General features: G+C 42.6%; 1 protein-coding gene across 1 annotated transcript; it reads right to left on the bottom strand.

Moving 5' to 3' along the window:
• Nucleotides 1-1163: 1163 nt before the first annotated feature.
• Txndc15 (thioredoxin domain containing 15) lies at nt 1164-15415 on the bottom strand. Its single transcript, XM_027941108.2, has 5 exons — nt 15185-15415; nt 8841-9328; nt 6420-6583; nt 3695-3825; nt 1164-1869 (listed from the first exon to the last, which is right to left on the bottom strand). The coding sequence occupies exons 1-5, from the start codon at nt 15249-15251 to the stop codon at nt 1673-1675; spliced, it is 1047 nt and encodes a 348-aa protein (XP_027796909.2). The 5' UTR covers nt 15252-15415; the 3' UTR covers nt 1164-1672.
• Nucleotides 15416-15834: the final 419 nt, after the last annotated feature.

The raw sequence follows: 15834 nt of genomic DNA, 5'->3' as shown, positions 1-15834 counted from the left end.
ATCAGTGGTTACCTGGGACATGGTATGGAGCTGGGGAGGGTCCCATCTCTCAGAGGTTCTAGAGTAAGAATGCTTATGTTTGAAACTTGGTCCCACCACTGGAAGAGCAAGTTCTGGAGGCCTCCTTTTACTCTTTGAAATGAGGCTATTTAAGAGTATCCATCTCAGGGTTATTTTATGGATAAATGAAACAATATGAGTAAAGCATTTAAAATAGTACCTAGTATTCACAGTAACAGCTCAAATGTTAGTTACTATCACAGATGGAATCATTAAAGGTTTTTTTACAAGTATATTTGTGAAGTTCAAATCCCAGCTTCATTAATTTACTATCTATATAGCTTCAGGAAATTACTTAACCTCTTTAAGCCTCAGTTTGCTTATTTGTAAAATGGACACCATAATGCTACTGTCCTGAGCTATGGTCCCCTTCTGCCAGTGGACATCCCAACCATGGCTGTTCACAATATGACACATAAAGCTGTCAATTCTCATTCAGTGTAACACTCAGGAAACCAAATTCTGTAGAATTTAGGGTATAATGATATACACATTAAACTATCTAAAACACTGGAAATAATTAGTACTGTGATTACAATATGCTTTAGCATGGAACTAATAAATTACCTTGAGTTATAAAAATATTTACTTTGCAAGGCATGGTGGTGCACGCCTGTAATCCCAGCTATTCAGAAGGCTAAGACAAAAGGAAAAGATGATCACTAGTTCAAGGCCAGCCTGGGTAACTAAGAGCCTATCTCAACATAATTTTTTTTTTAAACTGGGTGCAGTGGCGCACACCTGTAATCCCAGCAGCTCCAGAGGCTGAGACAGGAGGATCAGAAATTCAAAGCCAGCCTCAGCAACAGCAAGGTGCTAAGCAACTCAGTGAGACCCTATCTCTAGATAAAATACAAAATAGGGCTGGGGATGTGGCTCAGTGGTCAAGTTTCCCAGAATTCAATCCCCGGTACCAAAAAAAAAAGATCAGGGATGCAGTTTAGTGGCAGATTACTTGCCTAGTGTATGCAAGGTCTTGTGTTCAATCCCTAATACAAAAAAAAAATTTTTTTTAATTACTTTTTCCTAACATCTGTCTTACCTAGAAACAAGTGAAATCACTTTAAATTCTTTCAGTAAAAGCAGAGATCACAAACACCAAGTTATTTCACTTTTTTATTTTCCATCAGTTGCAATTTTAGGGATACACTGTCAGTTCTAATTATTCTTCCCATAACAAAACATGTTCCTGCTTAACCAACTCTGGAAGAGAAACTGCAAACAGAAAACAAACTTTCCTAGACATACACAAGGAACCAAGAATTTTCTATTTCTGCCTTGTACACAGTAATCACAATGGCACTATACTTATTATTCTACCATAATATGTCTTCACATTTCAAACTGGATTATTCCTAAAATATTGGGTTATATTCAAGCAATAAAAACAAGAATAGTAAGTTCTAATGAATATTTTTGCATCTGCTTATTCCAAAACTAGTTAAAACACCAGTTTGTAATTCTTTTACCCATTCAACAAAGGCATGATTCTTTTAACTTGACTGAAGTTGCAAGTCAACACTTCACTGGAGAAAATGTATGAGATTACAGCAATAATTTCTGAAATGAAAAACTGCAAGTTCTCCTCTCTTCAACTTCTTTCAGTCCATCACTACTCGGCATGTTCCTGCTCTTGTCCTGGAATTAGCCACCGAATACTCTCAGTTCGAATGGTAGCATACATAATAAAACTAATTAAAAAGAATAAGGAAAATACGAGCAACCAGTCCACGCTTTTTATCAAAGTGCTGGGAAGAGGGCCTATTTGGTCAGCTTGAGTTACCACCACATTTTTCTTGGCTTCTATACCTGAAAGAAAAACCAATTGTTTCAAACCAGAGAGAAAACACATCCGCCACAGATTTTTTTGAAGTACGATGCATGTTATGCAAAATGACATGCAATCCTAAAATAAACACCACCACTATTATATCTGGGATGAATTTCACCTGCTTGTCAGTATAATTTGTAGCTTGCCTTTCTCCCCACCACATCAAAGGAACAGGAATCCATTCAACTATTCCAAGCTAAAATTCCAGAATTTCTGTGGACTCATCAGAGATTTCTTAGTCAATGCCTTGTAAGAGCTGCCTTTTGTTCTCCTGAGACCAAAGTTTAACAAGCTACTTATTTGCAGGAGTTCACAGAATGTTTTTTTCACGTGTTTAACTAATGCTGAATTCAAAATGTTTTTAAATAAGTTACTGAAAAAATTGGTAGAACTAGCAACTATTAGGATTGGTAATCACCAAAGACACTAGGACTCCTAGATTTTGTGTTTTCTACATTTTCCTAGAGCAGTGAAGAAAATGGCTTCCTCTCCACACACCAGTCTGGGATCCAGTACTAGACCTGGATTCCTAACCACTTTGTGGCCCACTTGCACCCCTCCAATTAACTTAGCACTTTGCTCTTTAGTGTTAAGAGAAAAGTGATTGCATGCAACTCACTATATATGGGAAGTGTGTTCTAATTTGAACTTATTTCCACTGAGTACACTTCAGAAAGAAGGGATACTCTTAGTTAAGACAGTAAGGCTTTTAAGTAGTTAGTTAAGTTTTACAATGGAGGAAATTTTCTTCAATTTAAATGCTCAAACTCTTACAAAGAGTAAAAAGTGAAGTTGTGTTTGTTTGGTTTGGTTTGATTGTTTGCAGTGCCGAGAATCAAACCCACGGTCCTGCACATGTTAGGAAAGTGCTCTTACACTGACCTGCACCCCCAGCCCTGGCCATATGTTTAAACATTAAGGAATTAAATTAAAAAATTAGAATAACATCTGCAAATGGATTAATAAATGAATGCCAACAAAACAAAAACAATGCAGACATATCTCATAAGCATAGTAGTTGGATGAAATAAGTCAGACATCCAAGAATATACAAAATACATCTCCACTAATACAAAACAGGTAACACTAGACTCTGGTATGGAGTCAAGACTGGCTATCTTTGCAGAGGGGCTATTTTGCTCATGTGTTTCTTATACTGAGTACGGGTTACCCAGGGTATAGATATCTTTTTACATACATTTTCAGTTGTATGTAATGTTGAAATTTCACTTTATAAAAATTCATCACTAATGATTTATGTAATTCTGTGTAAATATTAAATAACTAAAAATGAATATAAAAAGGTGTCTATAGGTAAAGTGTATGATATGTGAATTATATTTTAATAAATCTTTTTTTTAAATGGTATCTATAATCATTAAATTACCTATTCATGTTAAGCTTGCCACTGATGGAGAGGTATTTAACAAGATCACGAGTTCGTTAGAAAAGAACTTTAATTAATTAATTAATTTTTAAATAAAATAATTTTGACACTTTAAAGTCAATCTAAGGATGGATTTAAGCAGATCAAAAGGTATACACTGCCAGGCACAGTGACGCATGCCTGTAATCCCAGTGGCTGGCAAGACTGAAACAGGAGGATTGTGAGTTCAAAGCCAGCCACAGCAACTTGAAGACTAATAAGCAACTCAGTGAGACCCTGTCTCTAAATAAAATACAAAATAGGGCTGGGATGTGGTTCAGTGGCCCTGAGTTCAATCCCCAGTAACCCCCCAAAAAGAAAGGCATACACCCCCAGAAGTAAGATATCTTCTTCCCCAGCATATTATTTCTACATACCTGTCTGGTTAAAAATGAAGATTTTCAGTGTTTCCAGTGTTCGATCTGTATGATTGAATCTAGCCATTGGTTTAGCTCCTTGAAATAACAAAATGTTAGGAACAGCTACAGTGCCAAACCTGGTAGAAAGGCTGAGAGAAAGAAGTCAATTAGAAAACCTGAGTTAATTAACAGCAAGCTTTCTCATATCAGAATGGTTGAAATAAATGAGAAAGGATCAGTTTTGTGTGACCTGAGGAGATTTCCGATATTCAAATTTGAAGCTTTCAGTTTTTTCTTGACCTCTTTCCTTATGGGTCAGGATTGGGGGTATTCCTGAATTGCTTTCTATCACCATGTGGATCTACCCATGACCCAATTATTCCACTATTTAAGTTCCTAACTGTTAAACATCAGAACAGAAAATTCTAATTCACGGACAAAGCACACTGTATCAATTTATTTGACAGAAGAAATTTCAATTTCTTCAGAATGCCCATCTCCATCCCTAAAAAAAACAAAAACATCAACTTACAGAAAGCAATTGGTTTGGTAAATTGGTGCAAAGGAATATATAACGTAATGCACCAGGAAGTTCACAATTAGGGGAAGAGGGCTTGGAAGTAATCTGACCTGGGTAGGATTATTTCACCTCTACAAAATACAGACCAGTCTGGGTTCTAGTCTCAGGCCACTGAACCAGGTGTGACCTATGGGCAGATATATTTAACCTCCCTAAACCTCAGCTTCCCCCATTAGTGAAACAATAATATTGGATAATCAAAATATTCTTCTCATCAAGTAACATGCTATTTGCATATTAATATATGAGATTCCTATGTTATGATTTAGATCTTTTTTTTTTTAATGGTATTGGGGATTGAACTCAGGGGCACTTGACCACCGAGTCACAACCCAGCCCTATTTTGTATTTTATTTAGAGACAGGGTCTCACTGAGTTGCTGAGGGCCTTGCTTTTGCTAAGGCTGGTTTTGAACTCATGATCCTCCTGCGTCAGCCTCCTGAGCCACTGGTATTATAGGCATGCGCCACCTCACCTGCCGCCTATGATTTAGATCTTAAACGTCCCCAAAAACTCATGTGTTGAAGGCTTTGTACCCAGTGCAGTAGTGTTCAGAGGTGGGGGCTTTGGGAAGTAACTGGATCATAAGGTCTGACTTCATTAAGTGATTGATCCATTTATGGGTTCACAGCTTAAATGTGTTTGGGGTGAGGCTTGTGACTACAAGCAAGCTCCATCTACTTCCTGGCCACCAAGAGCTGAGCAGCTTTCCTCCACCAGGTGCTTCTGCTATGATGCCTTAGCACACCGGCAGGGCCTGAACTGACCAGGGGCTGAAGCCTTGGGAACCATGAAACAAAATAAATTTCTATTTCTTTTATTCCTTTATTCTTTTTCCATAAAAGTTTCATGTAAACATTAGCAGTTATAGACCAACACTGAAAAATATCAGTAGAGTACAAATTAATAAAGCCTTTACCATCACCTTGACCAGGTTCCCAACATTCTAGACTGATTCACACACATTGTCTTGTGACCTAGTAAGGAACATCTGATTTAGAAGAAGTGGGAACACAGTTTATAAACTGGCCATGATCACAGCACTTAGGGTAAATGCAAAATATCTGAATAAATTCTCTAACTTGTTTTATTAGACATTTTAAAAAGATGAGCCAAGGGTGGTGGCACATGCCTATAATCCCAGCTACTTGGGAAGCTGAAGCAGGAGGATCAAGGTCAGCCTGGGCAATGTAGCAAGACCCAATTTACCCTCCCTCCCAAAAAAGATAAAAACTGAGTGGGCAATATAACAGAAACATAAAACAAAGGTAAATGTTACTTTGATGGATTAAATTAATTCATTACTTTATTGAATATTTACTGTGAAACTTGCATGCAAAGAGTAGATGTAAGAGCTGGGTGCGGTGGTGCACACCTGTAATCCCAGCAGCTCAGGAGGCTGAGGCAGGAGGATCACAAGTTCAAAGCCAGCCTCAGCAATGGCGAGGCACTAAGCCACTAGTGAGACCCTGTCTCTAAATAAAATACAAAATAGTGCTGCGGATGTGGCTCAGTAGTTGAGTGACCCTGAGTTCAATCCCTGGTACTCAGAAAAAAAGAGTATATGTAAGAAGGAGGAAGGAAAAACAAGAGAAAATACAAGGAAAGGAAGAATGTCAAAGTAAACATAGAACAAGGGTCCTAAGAGTTAGGCTGCCAGGGATGGGGACTTAATCTGCAGGTTAAAGTCACAAGAGACTTCATACTGTGACACCAGTTGCACTAACTGGACTCTGGCCAGGACCCTCCAAAGTCCTTTGGACTTTATTCTGCCAAAATGGGACACCTTTAAATCCACCACACAGAGACCAAGCCTCTTTTGTTAAGGGTCTTCCAAAAAATGATGCCACTGGCTTTCTCAGAAGTTTGACACTCTTGCACTAATTCACTTTTTTTTGGACACAGGATCTCCCTGTGCTGCTCATGCTACTCTCAAATTCCTGGGCTCAAGTGATTCTCCCACCTTAGCCTCCTGAGTAGCTGCGACTACAGGCATGTGCCATGGCACCTGGCTCACACACCTCAGTCTTGCCTTTCCCTTCCTTCCATCATCGCATAGTTCTACCTCCTCCTCCTCCACTTCTAACTTATCTAACTGCAGCCTCCACAAAACCGCACCATCAGCCAAAAGGATGAGCCATAAACCCCGCCATGGGAAGATACCTGCTGTGCTGAGATGCATCCAGTGCCAAAAAGTGAAGAGCTGGAAACGCCCGGGGCAGAGAATTAAAATGAGGGGCCAAGCTGGCAGAAAACCGGCACCATGGAGTGTAGAACAGTACCAGGGTACAGTCACTACCATTCGGGTTTAGAAAATCCATAAGATCCTGTGGTGAAAGAAACAGCACTGACGTCAGCAATAAAGTACATACACGTGCTTCTGGCCGGACACCCAAGAAAGAGAAACGCCTGCTGCCTCCAGAGAGAGGAACTGCAGCTGGAGGCAGGGAGAGCTGGGCAACTTCCTCAGGAACCTTTGGGATTCAAACCACATGGATCCAGGAATTAGTAGAAAAGCAGTATCAAATGACTGGTATGTATTTTCCTCTAAGGTTTTCGAATATGACTAGAGAGCTGTTTAGTATTTTTCATAATTCATTACTTCAAATGCAAATACTCACAGGGTACTGGTCACTGCCCATGCCTTTGAACTGTGCATCTCAAATACTATGATTTAAATCCCAAAGGCCCATGGTGCCACTGAGAGGTGGTGAAGCCTGAACAGGATAGACCTACTGGAAGGTCTTAGGCATTTCGGGTGTGTACTTGAAAAGGATTTGGGGACCTTGGTTTCTTCACACTCTCTCTTCCTTTCTAGCCTCCATGAGAAGAGGGCTTCTTCTGCCACACACTCCCAACATGGTGTACTGCTTCACCACAGGCCCAACAGTGACAGGGTCAACTGACCATGATCTGAAACCTACAAAACTGTGAGCTCAAACAAACCTTTCCTCTTTTTAAGTTGATTATCTAAGGTATTTTGTTAGAGTAACAGAAAACTGACTAACACATCCATCAAACAATCTCAAATGATATTTGGGTCTGATACTATGATATCAGACCCAAACTATCACTTTAGTAGAGCTAAGTCTATACCAAGCAACTGGATCAATGCATGAGGCCAAAGGTTACCTAAAGTCAAGGGTGCACTGTCCTTACCACCAGCTATTTAAACTATAACTCAGACTATCCTGGTTATGTATGTGACTCAGTAAAACAATACTGCAGGACTAAGGCAAAATGTTTACCACATTCAGGAGGGGATGTGAGACCCCAGGCTGACCCTTGTTCCTAGAGAAGCTACATGCACTAACTGTATCATGCCCTCCCTGACAAGAAACAATCACAGCTTTCAGAGCTGGGATTTATTTTTCTCATACAAGCAGCCTGACTTCATCCTGCTCTTCTGGCTTCTCAACTACAGAAATTGTCAGTCATTGTCCCAGAATTCCCTTTGGAATCATCATTTATCCAACTAGCTGGAAAAGTACAGCTGGGTTTAGGACAACAGTCTCAGCTCTCGCTCCAGAACAATTACTGGTCCACATTCTTTAGAGGAAAGAAAATGACAATCAATGTGACATAACTTCAAGGAATTATAAATACTTCTCATCTAAATACTGCTAAATTCTAATTTAGTTCAATTTTGTTTTGTTTTGTTTTTTGAGACAGTGTTTCACTACTTTGCCCAGGTCAGTCTTGAACTGTGGGCTCAAGCCAGCCTCAGGAGTAGCTGGGACTGCAGGCACAAGCCACTGACCAGTTGTAACTCAGGTATTTTATGTTGCCTCTGTAATAAATACTTCGTTTGAAAGCAGGGCAAGTGTTCTACCACTGAGCTATATCCCCAGCCCTGGAAGTCAAATGCTATAATTCTGATGCTAACCACTATCTATCCACTAACTATCTATCTACTAACTATCTATCCATAGGGTTTTTATCATAGGGCACGATGGTGAGATTACCCAAGAATGACTAGATTTTGGCCACCTAAAAAGCATAATTGAGCCAAAGTGGTGCACACCTGTAATCCCAACAATTTGAGAGGCTGAAGCAAGAGGATAGAAAGTTCAAAGCCAACCTCAGCAACTTAGTGAGACCCTGTCTCAAAAGAAAAAAATTTTTTAAAAAGGGCTAGGGATCTGGCTCAGTGGTAAAGCACCCCTGGGTTCAATACCCAGTACCAAAATAAAACATAATTAAATTGTGAGCTCAAAACTGTGAGCTCATTAATTCTTTTTTTTTTTTTTTTTTTTTTTTTGAGAGAGAGAGAGAGAATTTCAATATTTATTTTTCAGTTTTCGGTGGACACAACATCTTTATTTGTATGTGATGCTTAGGATCAAACCCAGGCCGCACGCATGCCAGGCGAGCGTGCTACTGCTTGAGCCACATCACCAGCCCGAGGTCATTAATTCTATTTCCTATAAACTTCACCAGAAGCAAAGTCAACTTCCACTAACAGGGCCACTCAGTGTTACCCCCCACTTCGAACATGATAAAGATAGTGGCCCTCCCTGTGAGAGCTGGTAGAGTATTCATCATGTGCTGAAAGGAGAAAAGTGCTAAATGGTTTTTTCTTACCTGGGACATATTTAAAATTTTCAGAGTGAAATTCTCCAACCCTGTCACATTCCTCTCCTCACAGTTCACCTTTGGGGACTTGAGGCTCTCGGTGTTATTGGCGTCCTCTGCAGGGGCAGGATCAGGTTCCACCACCTCGGGCTCCGCATAGTACTCCTCTTCTCTTTCAGGGAAGCTTGTCCCACCTCTGTCCAGAGAGAAGAGGCTGTCTTGGGCGCTGCACCTTGAGTCTTCCTCTCCATCAACACCACAGGTGCCACCACTGGGCTCCGAGCTCCGTCTGTCCTCAGCTTCCCCAGGAATCACAGACAGCACCACCATGGGATCTCGGTTAGCGTCCAGCCCCAGCCCAGCACTGGCCTCCTCCGCAGCCCTGTCCCGGCCTGTGCGGTCAAGTGGGGGCTCCTCCTCGCTCAGGTACACAGCCCCTGCCTGGAGATGGGAAGCCGGCTGCCCCTCTGACCATATGTGATCATTTTTCTCTGCAACTAAAACATGCCAGCATGTTCAGTGATACTCAACTCAAAAGTAAATGAACTCTTCAAAAAATGAAATTTTCGCCTGTGGAGAAAAAGTTATGCTTCCCATCAGACTATCAGAGGGCTATCACCATTCTCCTTTTCAGGAAGATTGTCACCAATCTAGATTAATGGATACCAAATAAGTAGACAAATACATAGGTTCACCTGGAACCCACTGCCTGCCATGTGGGTTATAACCAAAACATTCTGGTGCAGACATCAGATCAGGAAAATATGATATAAACACTTCAACATTTTCGTTTGCTTGATGAGAATACTTAATAAAATAATTGTTGTTGCTGTTGTTTGGGTTTGTTGTTTTTTTTTTGCGGGGAGCGGGGGGTGCTGTAAACAGGGATTGAACCCAGGGGTGCTTAACCACTGAGCCACATTCCCAGCCCTTTTTTATACTTTTATTCAAAGACAGGGTCTCACTAAGTTGCGTAGGGCCTCAATAAATTGCTGAGGCTGACTTTGAATTTACAATCCCCCTGCCTCATCCCAAGTGGCTGAGATTACAAGTGTGCACCACCCAGCAGAAAATAATAGTTTTACGCAAGACCCTACTAGGTCAAAGCATCTATGCACACTTGGAACAGCGCTATGAGATGTGCCAGATGGGGTGATCAAGCCCACATAATAGATGACCAAGATAAGGCACAGAGAAACTCAGTGCAATGCCTGATGGCACACAGCTAGTGAGTGACAGAGCCAGTTCTAAGGACAAAGGCTTCTGGTTGCTACTCCAGAATGGGCCTAACTCGCCCCACAATGAATCCTCGGAGGATGCCAGGCCATTCTGCCTAAGGAACACTACTCAAGCCACAAAGCATCTCCTTCCTAGAATGACCTTGACAGCTGGACTCTGCTGTCCTACCCGCCAACCTTGAGCTGCTGTTCTTGGAATGCTAAGAGATGGGCCCAGCAGTGCAACCACTGCAGCAGGAAGGAGAGGAGGACTTTCCTCCCATTTTGGAGCCAGAAGGTGGGTCCTGGGCTAAATATTCAGAAAAGGGAAGAGTCCCGGGCAATCCTGGTGCCCATTTAGCCATAGACCTCTGTAGATGACTCCAACTCAATTCAATGCCAGACACCAGACACTGACCAGTGGAAACAAATGATGCTGGCTGCCCTCAGAAAAGCTCACCATGTGGCTTGGGAACTACCAGTGAATTGTGTCACTGGAGTGAGAATGAGGGGAAAAATCGTTTGTGTGTGTAGGTGTGTGTGTGTGTGTGTGTGTGTGTAAAAATCATATGATAACATAATATATAGTATATATAAAATGAATGAGTCGGGAGTGGTGGCACATACCTGTAATCCCAGCAGCTTGGGAGGCTGAGGCAGGACGACTGCAAATTCAAAGCCAACTTCAGCAATTTAGAGAAGCCCTGAACAACTTAGTGAAACCCTGTCTCAAAATTAAAAATTAAACAGCTGGGGATGTGGCTCAGTGGTTAAGCAACTCTGGGTTCAATCCTTGGTACTAAAAATCAAACAAACAAAAAAAATGAATGAATGAAAAATATTTTTTAAAAGTGGGGCTGAGGATGTAGCTCAGTGGTAGAGTACTGTCTAGCATGCATTGGACCCTGGGTTCAATGCTCAGCAAAGAAAGAAAGACCTCAAAACTCTTCTACTTGATAAAAACTATAAATCCATACATCCAAGAATCTCAACAAACCCCTAGCTCAACAAACTACACCAAGGCACATCAAAATCAAATTGTTCAAAATCAGTAACAAAAAGAAAATCTTAAAAGTGGCGAGAAAAAAAAAAAAAAAAAGATATATGAAGGACAAAGGAACAAAGACACAGATGACAGTGGATTTCTCATTGGAAATAATGTAAGCAAGAGCAGAATTTTAAAGTACTGAAGGAAAAAAAAAAAAAAACACAAATCTTGAATACCCATCAAAAATATCTTACAAAAAACAAAGTTTTTTTTTTTTAAAGCCCTGCAGGGACTGGGGTTGTGGCTCAGCAGTACAGGGCTCGCCTAGCACATTTGGGGCACTGGGTTTGACCCTCAGCAGCACATAAAAATAAAATAAAGATATTGTATCCAACTACAACTAAAACAAAATATTTTATAAATAAATAAATAAACCCTGCAGCGGTGCACAACTGTAATCCCAGCTACTCAGGATGCTGAGGCAGAATTACCTGAGTCCAAAGTTCAGGACTAGTCTAGGCAACAAAAGAAGACCCCCCTCCCTAAAAAAAAAAAAAAAAAAAAAAATCCAAAAGCTGAGATAGGGACTCAGTGGTAGTATGCCTAGCATGTATAAGGCCCTGGGTTCAACCCCCAGCACTGAAGAGAAGGAGAAAATAATAATAATAATTATTATTATTATTATTATTATTATTATTATTCACTGCCATAGACTCACACACAAAAATCTTAAAGGGACTACTTCAGGCAGAAGAAAATGAATACCAAATGTAAATAAAGATCCACACATAAAAGAATAAAGAATGGCAGAGTGGGAACTACATGGATAAATGCCCACAATTCTTTCTAAAATTCTTGTTATGAAGGGGACAAGGAAGACGAGGTAGTTTTTATATATATATATATAAAACCAAAGAACTAAGAGAGGTTTTTATTTGTGTTTTTAGGACATAGGAACAATTTGAGGATATATAACACCAATGGAAAAAGAGGCAGGGAGGGACAGGCGACAATGTTAGGCAGCAAGTGAGTCTGGTCAAGCACTTCTGTGACTACAACAGAGAGAAGGGCCAGGGTGCCCAGGCAAGGAGCTTTGGCAGTTTGGTGGGGAACAGGATCACACTGGTGCTCCATCTATAGCCTTTGGTTGATGAGCATAAACAAGTTTGCTGAGCAGGAAAAGAAACCAGAGAGTTAGAGAAGAAAGAAAGTGCCAGGTTTGGGGGTCAACCCTATACCAAAACACCCCAGCTCCATGGAGATCTGCCCTTACTAACCTAGTCAACATTCTAGATCCCAAAAGGAAATAGAGAATGATAAAACATTGAATCTCCAGAAGAAAAATCTCAGGGTACATTTTTTTTCTTTTGTTTTTGGTACTGGGGATTGAACCTAGGGGCACAACCCCAGCCCTTTTTTTTATTATTATTATTTTTATTTTGAGACAAGGTCTTGCTAAGTTTCTATGCCTTGTTAAATTGCTGAGGCTGGCCTTGAACTTGCAATCCTCCTGCCTCAGCCTCCCCAAACACTGGGATTACAGACAGGTGTGTGCCACCACACCTGACTCAGGAGACAATTTAGCCTCCAGGTAAAATTCCAACATGCCTATAATCCCAATATCCTGGGAAACTGAGGTAGAAGGATGGTAAGTTTAAGGCCAGCCTGGGCAACTTAGCAAGACTCTACTTCAAGATAAAAGAAAAAAATTTTTAAATTTCTTTTTAAAAGGGCTGGGGATGTTTTTAGTACCACAAAAAACAACAACAATAAAAAACTTGTACACTGTGCCAACAGGGACAATTTAGAATCCAGATCTTTCTGATCATCCTCAGATAGATGTTCCCAGCAGAAAACCAACAGAGAATCTCGGTGATGCCCAGAGTTGGTATCTTGAGTTCAGGAATACAACCCCTTTCCCCCATGAAGATATATGTGTACATAGTACAAATTAGGAACAACAGCAATCTTACATTGTCATTTAGCTATTAGGAAGAAAAGAAACAATGACGGATGAGTGCAGCAGCCCACATCTATAATCCCAACTACTTCAGAAGCTGAAGCACGAGGATCCAAAGTTCAAGGCCAAGACCAACCTGGGCAACTTAACAAGACCCTGTCTCAAAATTTTAAAAACAGGCCCCACATGACATGGCTCTGTCTGTACTCCCAGTCCCTGTTTTGTCTGGTTCATCACTGAACCCTCAGGGCCCAACTATGTCTGGCAGTAAGAATCTGCTGGCTGACTGCCTAGTGACAACTGGTGGCAGGGGTCTTGAGATCCTTAGGCACCTTGGCAGCACTGCCGCTCCAGATGCTAATCTGCCAGTGGTGCTCTCTACAAAGAAAGGCCTTAGATTTTCAGCCACTCTGGGAAGGAACCAGCTGGTGAAGTTTCCTTGTTCTCACTCTACTCATGAGCAGTCCACGATGACCAGTGGTCCACCCCATGGCTGGTATCATCCTCAGGATCTGCATGAATGTGACCCCGACTACAAGATGGGCTCACATTGACTCCAACAACAAGTCAGTCCCCTGAGTTAGCCGAGGATTCTGCCAGGAAACAACACATTTAACTTGGGCAATTGAAGAACTGAATAAGGGGGCTGGGGTTGTGGCTCAGTGGTAGAGCGCTGCCTAGCACATATGAGGCACTGGGTTCGATTCTCAGCACCACATAAAATAAACAAATAAATAAATAAAATAAAGATATTCTGTCCAATTACAACTAAAAAAATATATATCAAAAAAAAAAAAAACAAAGAAAAATGAACTGAATAAGGGACCACCAATATGTGGGCTCAGTAGAGAGACTAAAGAACTCCAAGGCCAGGAACAGCGGAGGGGAAGGCAATCACTGACTTTACCGGTCCAGAGGCAAAAGCAGTTACAGAACCTGGAAGAACACATGCAGCTCAGAGAAGGCAGCTTTCTAACACGGTGGCCTTTCAGTCAGGGGACACAGCCGGCCTGGGCTAACCCCTGAGGGAGACAGCTAAGAAAATCAACATACTGACCTCACTTTCCCCCACCCCCTCCAACCCAAAGGCAAGAGACCAGCTGTTTTTCTACACATGCCTTCATACCTCTGAGGCTAGTGGCTAAGTGTACTGGGAATACAGAGATTTGGCTGTGAGGTCAGGCAGACATGGGCTTGCCTCATGTGACTCCTTAATTTTTGACTATATGACCTTAGCAAAGGACTTACCGGCTCTTGGGTCTCCGTTTACTCATCTATAAAATGGGAACAATAACATCTACTGAATAATATTTAAAGATTAAATAACTCTTTGCACTAAGCACAGTACCTGACACACAATGAGTGCTTTCATTAATGGTAACGGTGTGACTGTACCTCTCCCTTCCCCTAGCTCAGCAACAGTCAGCTGCCCTGCCTCTGTTTTTATTAAGGTGTGAATGAAAAGCAAGGCCAAAGGTTCTGGACTGTGAGGAGGCGGGCAGAAGAGCAATAAGACTAAAGCCTCCATTACCCACTCTAGCTATCGTCCAGGGTGACTGCCTTCCCCCACTTAAAGGAGTCCCTGCAAGCCTGGCTTTGGTGGTCTCCAGTAGTTTTTCTAGTCTGTCCTTTATGGAGGCACCTGAGGCTTGCCTAGAAAGTGGTCCAGCAGAATGAACTCCAGCGTGGGCTTTGAAGTTGGAGACAGGTTCTGTCTGCAGAGATGCAAACTTGGGCAGATTGCTTGGCCTCTTTCATCTCAACTGTAAAATGGAGATGTTAATGAAACCATGTCGTAAGGTTGGTGGGAGGACTAAATGAGATAAAGGTGCACAGCACTAGGCACGGTTCCTGGCTTCTAAGAAAGGCCTTAATAAACGTCGGCTATTCGTTATGATGATGGTTATGAATAATAAAGAGCTCATAGCAAGAGGGTACACCTCGATAAGCGTTTAATACACAATTCCTCCTGACGGGGTCACTGCCGGCGATCCCCGCCCCGCTATCCCCTGCCCGGGACCACTGACCCGCAGGGAGCCGGGGGAACCAGGTCCGGAGCAGCGCACAGCAGGGCGGGCATCGCGGGCCTTGGCGCAGGTAAAGAGCGCCTCCCGGGCGCACCTCCTTCTCGCCCCGCTTTTACACACCACCGCCTACCGCCCTGGTCACTGTCCCGGCCCGAACTCACCCTCCAGGCCGCGGGCCGGAAGCCCCAACAGCCACAGCAATACCTGCCACCAGCCGAGGAGCCGCATAGTGCGGGGCGGTGGGCGGCCGTGACCACCCCTGCCGAAGGGCAACCGGCGCACCGCGACGCGAGTCACGCTAGCGCGGGAGGAAGCCTGGGGGAGAAGAGCCGGGATCGCGGGCGCGGCCCCGCGCCGCCATCTTGGCGTCTGGCGGCTGCCGCGGGCGCCATCTTGGAGTCGGGCGGACAGCTTCTGGCCGCTGATCTATGACTGGCATTTCAGGCCCAGCCCCAGATGTCGCAGGTCTTTTTCAACTCTCCTGACCCCCAAGTCCAGAGGAGGGCTCCAGCAGAGGTCCGTGGCTCCCATTCGTTGCGTGCAAGTCAGCACCTGTGTGGGCAGCAGGCACTTCTCCAGCCCGAGGAGACTCCACCCTGCGTTTCCAAAGACAGGCCCAGAAGTCGCCTTCAGGCACCTTGTGGAGAGGCAGAACCTTTGGAAGGTGCAGATCTTCAGATCTCTTACTTTACACGCTACTCTAGCAAGGGTTGCCAACTAGAATCAGGATAAACCCAGTGAAATTAGAATTTCACATTAACTTAGAAATGTCTAAAGGACAATTCTTATAACTGAATATGCTACATTTGTG

The sequence above is a fragment of the Marmota flaviventris genome, chromosome 5 (genome assembly GCF_047511675.1).
Source record: "Marmota flaviventris isolate mMarFla1 chromosome 5, mMarFla1.hap1, whole genome shotgun sequence".
Taxonomy (NCBI): domain Eukaryota; kingdom Metazoa; phylum Chordata; class Mammalia; order Rodentia; family Sciuridae; genus Marmota; species Marmota flaviventris.
This window is presented reverse-complemented; position numbering and strand designations above follow the sequence as displayed.